The sequence below is a fragment of the Perissodus microlepis genome, chromosome 11 (genome assembly GCF_051167445.1).
Source record: "Perissodus microlepis isolate ML-2025 ecotype Zambia chromosome 11, ASM5116744v1, whole genome shotgun sequence".
NCBI lineage: Eukaryota > Metazoa > Chordata > Actinopteri > Cichliformes > Cichlidae > Perissodus > Perissodus microlepis.
In genome coordinates, this window is record NC_140471.1 from 12444405 (window position 1) to 12458313 (window position 13909).

The 13909-nt window shown below is 42.2% G+C and overlaps 1 protein-coding gene across 7 annotated transcripts in view; it reads right to left on the reverse strand.

Moving 5' to 3' along the window:
- LOC146377328 (CUB and sushi domain-containing protein 3-like) overlaps window positions 1–13909 on the reverse strand; it is a 233650-nt gene that overhangs the window by 18190 nt on the left and 201551 nt on the right. For all 7 annotated transcript variants that reach the window (XR_014801636.1, XR_014801635.1, XM_084943659.1 and 4 more), the window contains 2 exons: window positions 6555–6737; window positions 1928–2101 (listed from right to left, as the gene is read on the reverse strand). Coding sequence is in view for 5 of the 7 variants with exons in the window: in XM_084943659.1 (XP_084799785.1) it covers window positions 1928–2101; window positions 6555–6737 (357 nt within the window). In the remaining 2 variants the exon portion in view is untranslated. The remainder of the gene's footprint in view (window positions 1–1927; window positions 2102–6554; window positions 6738–13909) is intronic.

Consider the following 13909-nt stretch of genomic DNA (forward strand, 5'->3'; position numbering starts at 1 on the left):
ATTAAATATAATTACCAATTCAAAAACAATTCTCTGCCCAGATACACTTAACAGTATCATGGAACATAAAGGTTACTCACTCACGTTGCTGCGGGAGGTTGTTTTGGGGTAGCTGATGTGGAAAAACGATTGTAGTGTGCTGAGGGATGACTCCGCTCACCATAATTGGAGTAGACAACTTCCAGACATTAATCAAGTGGAACCTTATCCATTTTACGAACAGGCGACATGTTTTACTCTTAGCAGGCGAACAAAGATACAAGCGTACCTCAGTACAACACGCATTTGGTTACTCAGCTTTGCTAGAGCACTATCAGGGCATGGCGCACAAATATGGTCATTTTCAGTTAAGCAGGGTATAAATCAGAAAGCAGTGCGCATACTGACTTACATTAAATGACTGCTATGTGGCCACTGAGTACAGCAAATGGCTACAAGCGGTACTATGCTTCTAGTAGCGTGGCCACAAACACGAGCAGTCTGTCAGCTGCATTTCAGAAGCTAAGTACCCAAATGGGCCCGCGTTCGCCTGACTGAAGATGGCCACAAGCAATGAACTCTGTCATCAGCATCAATTACAAGAGAGCACAGCAGCAAATGCACTATTTTCAAATGGGCTCAGGGGGCTTTATAGGTTCAGTCTGTTGTGATCCAACATGTGATAATGAAATAGTACAAACATCCCAATTTTCCTCTAATTCAAAACCTTGCCAAAGTAACTGTATACACAATAAAACGCTATACCTAATAGAAAGTCGAGTATCTGATGGCAGAGATTTCTTGCACACTCGGGCTGCAATATTTAATTTGTAGGATGCAAAATTCAGCACTTCACTCAGCACGAAAGGACTGCCTATATTCAGCAGTTAAAGTGGCGATACTTCAAACAAAACAGCGGCACTTGAAGGGTTTGAGCAGGATTATTTTTAGTGGCTTTTGTTTTATTCTACTTAGTCCTGACTGATATTCAGAGAGAAGCAAATGCATGCAAGTACTCTATCCTTCTTGATATTTCATTTCTGTCTGACTGATACAATGCCGGAATGATTCAGATGACAGCGAGACACTCTTGAGCAGTCATGCATCCCAGAGGTTATTATTATGCTTGCAAAGATGATTCCGAGAAAGGTCTTAATGTAGTAAGACGCACCCGACACGTCACTTGTGGCTGCGCTCGGATCATCATCATCTTCATCGTTAATATTGTAGCTTTGTTACTTAGGCTAGAGGTCAATTCACTTTTCATTTAATCAAAATCCAAATAAGAGCTTCATTTTCACGTGCTAATGATGAAATATTTATTTACGTCTTCAGAAACGGGCAGGATCTAACGTCCAACTCCTCTTTGCATTTTTCCAGCCTTCATTTAAGGAAGACGTTTTTTTTTAATTTACTTTAAGTGGTTTAAGGGTTAAGTATGATTGAATGCTTACAAAAAAGACCCTGATGTTGTAACTTAGGAGATCAGATATAATCTCTGTTCTGCATCTCTGCCAGACTGTCTCATTTCATTTGTATGATCCTTAAGCAAAATTCCTTGACTTTCATTAACTTGAAGTAACCTTTTAAAGCAGCAAAAGTGGTGTATACGGGATTTTGCCTTGGAGGGCACAACTTAAAACTAATGTAATGCATGTGAGAAACAAAATTATATGCAGGTATAGAGCTGTCTGGAAACTCAAATACATGTAACAAAAGGATGCAAGACTTATTTTAAGAGTCAAAAATTTCATAAGCCTGATAATGGTTAAAAACGGGGAAAACCAGAAAAAGTCAAATTAAGCTTACTGCTGGAATCAACGAGTTTCTGACAGTCTCAGAAATGTCACCTGGTTTATTTCAGTCTAAACATAGAGAGACTTCCTGTACATTACAATCATCATGAAGGCACTGTGGGCATGAATGAACGTAGGAAATGATGACTCACGCAAGCACTGAGGCAAGTCTCCGCTCCATGTCCCGTTCCCTGTGCAGGTTAGCACAGCAGGAAAAGACAGCTCATAGCCGGGTAAACAGGTGTAACTCACGCTGGTTCCCCACTCCAGGACTGAGCCCTCAAGGAGGCCGTTGGGGATGGATGGGGGTGTAGGACAGGTGACCACTGTAGGGATAGAGTGGATACGCAGGTCACAGACGCATCAGAGTATATTCAAAGCACAAATCAGAACGAATTAAGTTTGAGTCAAGGCAATGCTTAAAAGAGGGCAAGACTCAAATTTATTGCTGGAAGAAGGTATTTTGCAAACGAAGACTCTCAGCTAAAATATAACTTACAACAAGAAAATGTTGTAACTTGAAAATATTGGGTTTAGCAGCCTTGGATCCCAGCAGGAGAGGTCAAACGAAACCTTGAGGAAAGATTGTTTTTCTTCTGCCTTACAGCGAAGGTGAGTTACATTCAGCAACCAAAATGGCTGCTGAATGTAACTCAAGGAGAACAGACAAACAATAACTACTGTGATTTATCTGTATTTACAAGAATATGGCTACACAGGTACTGAATCTTACATTTCAAATTGAAATGTTGCTAAATATTAATTGCACTGAGGTTAAGATGGCGTAAGATGGATGTAAAAACACAGTAAACATAGTAATACACTCACTTTTCATCCAAGAAATAAAAGCTTTTATCATCCTATTCATATACTGATGTTTAAAATGTTTCCTAGAGACCTTTATTTTAAAAAAAACAAAAAACCAAGTCAGGTTAAAACTGGTCAATGTAGTGACCAAAACCCCATTACACCCAAAGCATCGAATTAAAAGCAGCAGAGGTGGCACTAATTCACCATTCTGCATAGTGTGGATTACAGCTGAAAATGAGGTCTTTAGCTCAGAGAAATAGTCTGGGTTTTGACTGTGAGCGATTTCTGTTTGGAGAATACAGAATAATTTCTGTGCAAAATGAGGGGGGCATCTTGCGTCTGTGTAAGCCGTAAACTTTCAGCTCAACAAATGTAATAAATGAATGCATAATAAAGCTCAGAGTTTGTTCTGACACACTTGGAGATGAACCCGTGGGGACGCAGATGGGATATGGGTTTTAGAGATGTGAATAAATTAGTGCTGTTGCTTTATACCACTGCTATCCTCCCTCAGCACCCATCATTACCCCCAAGTCTTTTTCTCCCTTCTTTCTTTTTGGCATTCTTGTGTTTGGTTAAACACTTGAACAAACATCTGCAAACTGAAGTCGAGCCTTATCCGAGTCTTTCAACTGTGGCAAGTTCAGTTGATTAGTTTATATTTAAAATACATGCGTGCTTGTTACATATGGCTCCCTGACAGAGAAGCCTTTAATTCTCTTCATCTTATTTTCACAATTCAAAAATCAAAAAGTTGTGACAATTATCCAAGTTATGACATGAGAGTGACGCGGGGATAGAAGGCAGGCACATGACGGACAACTTCCTTGCCTCGTTAGCACAACTTTTTATTCTCTGCACAACAAATTACAGTAAATGTGGAGCAAGCCACTGTGGGATATTCACACATCCTCTCAAAGGTGGAACTGTCTTTTGTTCTCAGTTGGCAGCAGATCCGAAATGATTTCCATATGGACATTTTGCAGCAGCATATACAGTATATATGAAGTGTGCTATAATCAGAACAGTATTTAGGCCACAGTGAATAGAGAATAAAAATAAGAGCAAAAACCTTCTCGTGCTCCAATCTGTTTTTTAATGTTTTGTTTGTTAACGTAATTTTGTTTCTCAAGGAGAAACAGGTTCACTTAAAATTGTTTCCCTTTGAAGTTAATGAATCAGTAAAGAGTGCCTTCAGTTTGGGATTTCCAAGTTGTTGCTCTGGGAAAAAAGGGGCACTTCATTCTGAATTATCTCACTAAAATGCGTAGCTGGAGGCTGTAAAGTAAAAAGTAGGTTTGCGTGTGTATTTCAGTGATCTTACGGTATATCTGTGTAAAAGACACGAAAAGGGGGGGGGGTTATAGAAAATGTATGAGTGCACGTGTGCAAGTAGGTAATTTACACAGATTAGAAGAGTAGGTCTTCTAATCCTGTAAGCACTGCATCTGAAATTACTTGCTTTAAAAAAAGCAGAGAGTGTCCCCATTTTCGTAAGTAGTTCTAAGCAGCATTAGTGCCTCTTAGCTGAACATGCCAAACCCGGGATTCAAACTGAATCCTTGCCGGGCAAGGCTTAGGATGCGTCATCACACACAAACGCTGTGGCTAAAACTGATGCTCATACACTAAGTGCAAATTTATGCCCAGGCTTGGCACATGCAAAACCTCTTTGTCTCAATTTTTCTCCTCTTGGCTTTCCTCTCACTTTTTTTCTCCTCCTCCCCCTCCCTTTCTTGGAATACTAACTCGGTTTCCTGTGGCACAATCATCCAAAATCTATGACAAGGTGACAGATGCCAGGTGTGAGAACTTTAAAACAGCTCACCTTGAGTGAACTGCAAGAACCTTCAACTTAAACCCAATCGTGAAAAATGAACAACAAAAAACCAAAAACAAAACAAAAAAAACTTGTACAAAAATAGACATTGTTTTTAGTTTCACATGAAAGAAAAGAAAACAGATTTTTCCAGTCATTTTCTGAGATGTCCCACTGCGTAGGCTGTCAGGGAGAGTGATGATAAAAAAAACTTATGATTACCAGTGTGCTTTTCTATTGCTTGCCCTAGATAGTCTTAGAAAGAGACCAAAGGACAGGAAGAGCACAGCGACAGGGGGAAAGCAAAGCATAAAACGTCTGTACTCCTTCTTTATACCCCATCCACACCGAGGAATGGAAAATTAATGTTGAGCACCCACTTAGTAATCAAAGTCCTCTCTCTCTTGCCTTTCTTTTATTCATTTATCCCATGAGAGAAATAAGTGCTATCGGAAAAGCGAAGGCAGTTGAGAGACAGAGGCAGGAGGACCTTGTGGCTCACTGACTAATGCATACAGGTCAGTGGGAGCTGACAGCATTCAGGCAGTGGCAGCGCTGGGAGAAAACGTGAGTGTGCAATCATCTGTGTCTACGTATGCATGAGAGAGACACTTCTGTAATTGAATGCCCCCGTGTGATTGTATTCAGGCACAGCGGTGTGTGAGCCAGTGTGATGAGGAGGCCTAAGCTCTGGGGTTTTGCTCCTTTCCACGCCACCCCCATTAAGCGTAGCCGGATCGGGGACCGAGAGGCTGAGCGGTTGCGGTAGCTGTCAAGGATTAGCGCTCAGAGGTTAGCAATGTCACACACTTTTAATATACACACATGGGGGTTATACACTTGCACATATACACCCATTGCCCTCTGTCTTCTTTTCTCTCCCAGTTTAAACAGCTGTGGGACCATCAATTCAACCAACAGCTTCACCGTACAATACCACAGAACACGGCACATTAATATTGAATAGCACTAATAAAATATTACAATTACTGTCAGACTGAATTTTGTAATTTTTTAATCTTCAAGACAAGGTTGAGAAGATTAGTAGGGCAAGAAGTAACCTGGCTTAAACAGCTACTTATGAGCTCAACTATCTTTGGATCCTCCCCAAAAAAGTCTTATATATGGGTTACAAGTAGAAACACAAAAAACAAACTCAAAGGAGGTTTGAACCTCTCACAACCTGCCTATTTCATTTCATTTGTCCTTTCGTCTACCTCAAGAGGCCTGCTTCACTGTAACTGAGACAGCAGCCTGGGAACAGTTCCTTAGCAACAATGAGCCCCTATTAGCCTTGTGAGCTATTCCCCTTCCTGGTGTACTCTTGAGCTGTTCGCTGCACAAGTTAATCTTCCCTGCAATACTTACTTTTGAGTGTCAAGCGCAGAAATGCTAATCTATGCCTCCACTCAGGCGTCATAAATCACGGAGTGATGTATCGCTGATGGGCGTACAACAGCTAAGTCCTCTTCCTGGATTTTCCAACTTTGATGTTAATCATAGAGTAGAATGGGCACAAACTTCAGGGAGAGGACTCCAGTGATTAACTGTTGGGGTACAATTAGAGGTATCCTTGTGGTGATGGAGAGGACTTATTAGCCATCCATCACCAGGTGTCAGAGAACTTTTAGCATCGGCTCGTTGCATTCACAGGTGCAACTCTAGACTGGGGGATGAAATCATCATAGATGGAGATATATAGATTTTTTTTTAATCCAGCTGAGAATGTGGCCATAGGCAGTGAAGCATAAAAAGTAGCAAGATTTTTGCATTAAATGGGTGATATTTTGAGAAACACATTAAAAATGGCTTTATGTCTATGTGCGCGCTTGTGGATGTGTACGTTTCAAATATATGCACCTTATTATGCAAATAGGTTTATGTCTTTCAGTGTCATTGCCATTTGCATTATCAGTGCGCTTAAGTGAGGAGTATATGGCAGTATCTGACTACACAGGAAGCCTGTGTCACCTTTCTTGCTAATCTCATTAGATCTCTGGATGTAAGCATATACTTTAGATTGTGCGTGACAGTGTGCTGGCATGCCAAGGTTGTTACAACGCTGTCTGATGGTTATCAAGGTTGAACGTCCACTGCAGCAAGTCTTTGATACAGTGTAGGAGAAATGCGTATCTGTGGGAGGTACTTGCCTTGACATGCTGGCATGGTTCCACTCCACGTCCCATTGCTGGTGCAGGTCCTGGTGAAAGTGTTGTCCCCTCCCACCATCACATACCCCAGTTGGCACATGAACGTCACATTCTGGCCCACTGTGGTGTCGTCGCCAAACCTGAGTCCATTTGCTGGGATACCGGGATCGCCACAGGTGATCACTGCCATTGGTAGTAAAAAATAAGCGCTGCATCAGAGTGAACTTCAACATGAAACATAAAGCATAAGGAAGAGCCTGCTTTTCCCTCAACATTTCTATTTTTAGTCTTCCTTGTATCATTAATCATTGGTTCTTTTCCTAATCTTGCATTTATTTGTGCCACTGCGACATCACTGTGTACTTCATCATGGTTAGGATTAACCTTTTCAGGTTTAATAATGATACAGCGGTCATACTAATATTTTATCAAATGACTGAAATATCTGTGACATTTACAACTGTGCATGATGATCATTGCTACACCTCGACCCATAATTCATACCCAAGTCAGTGACAAGAACAGGAGATGTCTGCACAAAAAACACAAAAAACTTAACGCCGCGTGTTTGCCACCAGCTAGTCGGTAGTTATATGTTTGTGACTGGTAAATGTTAATTGGTTCTGAGTATTCTTTCACTCGTATGAATCAAATTGTTCTGTGCAGTGGTGAATTGCCAGAAGCAACGTTGGTTCAACTTAAGTATGACTGATCAGGGTATTGCCTTTTGCGTGATTTGGCAGGTCTGTAATGAGCTGTTGGACATGAGAGAGTAGCAATTTATTCACCTCTGAGGGACATTTATCTGTAAAGAATTACTGGAAAAACTAGCTTGGCTGCAGTTTTACAGATACGTAAAAGTACTTTTCTTCTATGTTGTTTGTATTTCAGCTGGTCTTCGTAATCGATGAGGCTACCAGTGTGGCTTCTGGATCTGAATAGTGAAGCCAGTGAACACTTTGAATCTGCTTTCTTTCTAATGGAAAGCATGGGGTGACTTATTTATCCCAAAGGAAAAAGACAGCACTGTTCTCTTGAACTATGACCTCAGTAAACACTTCCCTGGAGTGTTTTTGGTCATAATTATAGTTTTAAGTCACATTTCATACAACATTTATTTTGTAAAATATTTCCCCATTTGCAATCAAAAAGGAAGGTAAAACAGGTTAGGTATCTGAACTGGTCAACACTGTGAATGAAAAGGTGTATACCATTTCCCTCAGTTTCTGCATCCAGCTCTTTACTTGTTGCATTCTGCTACAAAATATCAAGATAGTGGAAGTCAGAATCCCCACCTTTGGGCTTTAAGAGTCAGCTTCACAAGCCAAAAGGTGCCTACAGCCACCATTTATGTGAATTTATGTTTGTAACAAAAGTTGCTTACTTGGATTTTTCAGAAAACTGAGATTCAGTTTATTTCATTATAATCCTTAAGTTCTTAAAAAGAAAGCTACTTCCATTGGATGTCCTGAATGGGAGCTGAGAGCAGAATATAGTGACATGGGGTTTTTAATGATACTTTTAGATACACTGAGGTTTTAGTCTGAATGTAATAATTTTGTAACTGAAAGCAACATACAAGCAGTTTCTCAAATGACTTCTAAAAGCCCACGTGACAAATAAATGATAGGTGGACAGTAATAAAGTAACAACGAATCATCATTTTATAAAGCAGCTCTTTTAGATGCCGTCTAAGGAACACAGTATTCGTCGGCCTCTTAAGTATTCGAGGCATTAACATAACTAAAAATGATTTCCAGGCATCTGACATAATGTTATGTGAAAATAAGGAATAGCTACATTGCCAGTTTGCTGTGCACATGACATAAGACTAAGTGACACCTACATTGTCATAATACTACTAACAGTAATCGTAATGTTTACTTGCACTTCTCCATTCTAGATTACACCAATCTAGTTATATAATTTGTCTAAATCAGCAGAGGAACTAATAAAAATAATAATAATGTATTTTGTGCAGTCTCTTCTTTTCATATGCCTACTCTTGGCTTCTTTTCATGGCACAATTTCTCCAAACTAAACAGATGGCTGAGTGTTGGCCCAGTATGTTGTCAGGTCTTAACCCAGTGCTACCGCTGATGAAATTATAGTTACCAGCCTTTATTTGATTGCTTTTCCATAGCCCTCGTTTCATCTCGGAGGCTCTAATTTGTGCATACTTATTACAAAATCTTTCCTGACTTGTTCACCTTAATGTAAGAAGTCAGTTTGATGCGTATGGCTGTCACTGCTAACGCCTCCTCCCTTAAATTAATTTCTGTTTGTTTATTTTTGGTTATTGCCAAGGAATTCAACACTTGGAGATGTTTTTCCTTGCCGGGTAAAACCAGCTTTGTATTCTGACAGAGCACATGGGAAAAACTGGATTCTTCATTTTACGAGATTGAAACTGATGTCACTATGCGATGAATCTAGTCTCATTTATTTTGAAAATTAACATAAAACCACAACAGCACCCTTTATGCTTGTTTGGCATGTATAGTCATTTGTTGTGTGCCTTTTCTGTTAACTGAAGCAATGCCGTACTGCATCCTTCTTACAGATTCCTGCCCCAAATATCATAATCTGACAAAGAATAAACTGCAGTGGAGCTGGTACTGATACATTTGATGTTTAATGTGCAGTTGTCATAATATTCCTCACCCAAAGTGGTTCTGTGGCTCTGCACACAGTAACTTACTACTTATTAGACTTGTTATCAACTTCCAGTCCAAGTCAGATAACGTAAACCATGTTTCGAATTCTAAGAATTTAGCCCTATGATATTTGACTATTCATGTAATAATGTAGTAATTACACTACGAGGACAAGCTTCTCTGTGGTGCATTGTGGAGGAAAGATAACATCTGGGGCTCACCAAAGCATGTAAGGTTCATTTTCTGGTAATATTGACTGTCTGAACAAAAATTTGCCTGTGTGATATTTGACAGGAAATGTGAAAAATACTCAACTTCAGATAGGCTTACACCAGCCATTCCCAAAGTCAAGAGTGCTGCTGCTTTTATTTATTAAATAAAGTTTAGTATTTACCAGTAAGATTTATCATCCTCTCGCAATTAATGTCAAATAAATTATTAGTTATTAGTTAGATATTTACTATTTAATATACTTTAATATACATGCTGCAGATATAGCCACTGAAAACTGCTGCTTTCAACCAGCGAGCTGTGAGTTAACAGTCAGAAGCTAGGCATCCACCCCTTCTTCTCCTGGGGAGCGTCTACTTTCCACTATAAACACGCCCCTTTACTCAAATGCAGAGGGTGTGTAACTTATCAGCTGTTTGGGCTACATTTTTAGGGGGCTGGTTCAGGAAAATACAAAGAAAATGATTGTTTTTGTACCAGTTTTGTGTAAATACCTGCTGTCAGTGATTCCTGGAATACTGTTTATATGTGTTAAAATCACAGACGGCCTGCAGCGGATCTTTGGCCAGAGTTTGGAAGTCATTGGCCTTCTGAGGGGGGGTGGGGGGTGAGAGAGCTGTTTGAACGATCACCTTATTGTGACAAAGGAATCCGCTGTCTGTAAAAGTTACCCTTAAAATTACTGCAGCGATTTATCAGAGATGCGCAGAGCATGGAAGGATAGTAGGTGGTTCACGCCCGGCAATTTACTGCATAACATATTTTTACAAGTTCTTTTTTTCAAAGTGTGTATTTATTTATTTATTTATTTATCATCAGGATCCAGACGATTCTTTTCCATAAATTTTGAGTGGTTTATTCTCTACATTCAAGTTGAAGGCTCATATGATGATGATGATCTTTGATCGCACAATCACAAGAAACAATATAGAAAATGTATAAAATAGGTAACAGCTGTTGATAATCTCCCGATTGCATAGTTGATATGATAGTTACTTCTCTACTACCTGTCAGCATATGGAGTTTTTCCTATAACTAAATAAATAAATGCTGCCTGTTGGACATTTTATTTGCAGGACATGTACCAGTTGTTGGACTTGGAGTGTCCCATTCAGAGCACAAAAATTTTAAACTAGAGTATTAAAATAAATCGCAAAGGTGATAGACCAAGATTAGCTGCAGACAACTTGAGAAAGCATGCATATGCTATGACTGTTAATTCATTTGGAAAGCGTAACTGGCGAGAATTACCAATAGTTTTAAACACGGTGCCAAATCCTTGTGGTTCACTCCTACACTCAGTGTTTCACTCATTAATTATCAAAAATATTAAGAAAAAAAGTGCCAAATATTTCTGACAGAAATACACACACTTAAACATATTGTTGCGCAATCGCAGTGAGTTCAAATTTCAATTTTGCATTTTGTATAAGACCATTAGCAATGCAATGAAATAATCATTTTATGCTTTCATGTTCAGAAACACAAGTCAGCAATATTCTGTCCAGCTTGTTCGGTGTACACAACCCATATTTTATTTGCTGCAAACATACATCTATATCAATATTTTATAGAAAGGCTGATAGTGTCAAAATTAAAGAAGCCCTGAACAAATTTTAACGATATAAATAAATAGTGCAACAAGTCTCTAAAGCAGGGGTGTCCAACTCCAGGCCTCGAGGACCGGTGTCCTGCAGGTTTTAGATCTCACCCTGGGTCAACACACCTGAATCAAATGATTAGTTCATTACCAGGTTTCTGGAGAACTTGAAGACATGTTGAGGAGGTCGTTTAGCCATTTAAATCAGCTGTGTTGGACCAAGGACACGTCTAAAACCTGCAGGACACCGGCCCTCGAGGCCTGGAGTTGGACACCTGTGCTCTAAAGCAGCGGTCCCCAACCTTTTTTGCGCCACGGACCGGTTTATGCCCGACAATATTTTCACGGACCGGTCTTTAAGGTGTCGCGGATAAATACAACAAAATAAAACTAGTACCGGTACCGAAAAAAAGAAGATTTGTTCATAACACACGTGAAAAGACCCAGGAAAACCGAGTTAACGATAAAAACGATAACAAAATAACGCTGAAAACCAATAAAAACCCTGAAAACCATACATTTCACACCTGAGCCTCAACTCTCGTGGCCCGGTACCAAACGACTCGCGGACTGGTACCGGTCCGAGGCCCGGGGGTTGGGGACCGCTGCTCTAAAGGAATGCGGCTCCACACTGCTCCCCCTGGTGGTTACACAAGATATTACCACTGGTTTTCCTAAATACTACTTAGGGGCATTACTACTCATGGTTGCATCATCCACGTCACAGGCGTGAGATATCATTACAAGCACCCATCACCCGGCAATCGGCCAGAATTCCACACATCACAATACCGTCACTGATGAGGTGGCCATTATAAGTGGCTGTATCTGTACGAGTGAGTATTTATCTATCTGCATTGTTACTGAATTACAATAACTCAAAGAACAGACACAGTTTGACATCTTCAAGATAAAAAGTCATTGACAAAGAATGATAAATAAAACCTGTTTTTTGCATGTTATTCTACAAGTTTTAAAATTTCAGGCAACAAAAACAAGAAAGCATGGCTTTCACATGCTGCGTCACATATGCTTATGGTCTGGATTACACCTGGGCTTCTGAATCTGTACTAAGATTATGCACAGAATATGAATGTTCACTGCATATTTTGTGTTGCCACATTTTATATGCACAGTTCATTTGAAGCCACCAAAATTACACATTATCTTCAATTAAGCATGGCACATCTCTTCAAACCCATGTCAGAAGCAGCTGGCATAAATCAAGGACAGCTCATAAAGATTTTAGCCGGTGTCAAGTGACCCTCTTCTGAGGAGGTGGAAAAGTCATCTTTCCAGAAGAAAGGCGCAGAAAGAAAGAGGAAAAAATGTATTTATACTGTAGTGGGTCAGGGCTGTTCGGGGTTCTGTTTGTACAGTTATGTTTTGTTTATGTTGCCATAGTGACAGGTGACGCCCTCTCGCTGCGACGGTGTGTCCTTCCGGGGTCAGAGGGCGCCCTGTGTTGTTGTTGTTGTTGTTGCCGCGCTGAGCAGTTAGCTAGCGGCAGTGTTCTTCGGCAAATGTGAATAAACGGCTGTGCTCCCTGGCTAGCTCACGGGAAGCAAGACCAAACGATACCTCCGTCTCCTCCTTGTCTGAGCTCGCCACATTGGTGTCAGAAGTGGGATAGCTCACCCTCGCCGTAATGGAGAGAGACATTCAGAGGCTGGAGCAAGCCGTCGAGGAGAACATTTCCCGCTTGGGAAACTGGCGACGGAAGAGAGAGGATGTGAGCGGCCATGTAAGTCCCCCGACGGGTCCCGATGGTGCGAGCGCACCGCGGCGGCGGCCCGTCGCGACAGATGCTAGGGCAATGCTTCATGGGCTACCTCTGTCGACCCACACGCCGAGCCCCCAACCGCGAGCAGTTATGCCTACCACGCCAGTTAAGGTACCGAAATACAACGGGCTAACCCCGTTAGAGCCCTACCTCTCACAAGTGCGGCTAGCCGCCAGACATAGTGGCTGGAGCGAAGAGGAGACTGCTACACACCTAGCACTAGCATTAGAGGGAGATGCACTGCAGATACTCCTTGACCTAGCCCCGGCAGAGCAGCATGAGCTCCAGGCCCTCACCGCGGCACTCGAGAGGCGATTCGGGCAGCGGCACTCCACTGATCAGAGCAGAGAGCAGCTAACCAACCGGAGCCGTCGACCAGGGGAGAGCCTGGGCACCTTTGCAGCAGACGTGTTGCTGTATGCTCGTCGTGGCTACCCGGAGTTTCCAGCAGCGGCCCGTGAGGAGCTTAGCCTGCATGCTTTTCTGCGAGGACTTTTCCCAGAGCGACTACGCCAACACGTCCGCCTGGCCATGCCTCAGACCCTCCGTGAGGCGCTCCTTGAGGCTGAAAGGGCCGAGCCGGTGCTCACCTCGCGACCTAACCAGCAGGTGCCCCCCCCCAAACTACCCCCAAATCAGAGCCGCAGACTGCGACGGGGAGGGGGAGGTCGCCGAGATGTCCCAGCTGCAACCCTCGGTGCCCCGGAGGCGTCCTCGTCGACCAACCGACCGCTGCTACCGGTGCGATGAGCCTGGCCATGTGGCGCGTGACTGCCCAGCACCAGCCCCGAAGACCGGAACTACGCAGCCTCAGGGAAACGAGGAGGGAGCGGTGTAGCGAGGGGACCACCGCTCCAGCTTCCTGCCCCCCTCCAAGGACGATGCACAGTGGTGGGCCGAGTTGGGCACCTCAAGGGACTCCACCTGAGCTGCTGTGTTGAGGACCAGCCATGCCAGGCCCTGGTGGACACGGGGTCTACCATTTCCCTGATACGACCTGGCGTGCTCCCTGAAACATCCGGGCCACTGGTGAAGGGTTGGTTGCCCACAGACACCCAGCTGATGACAGTGACGGGGGAGAAAA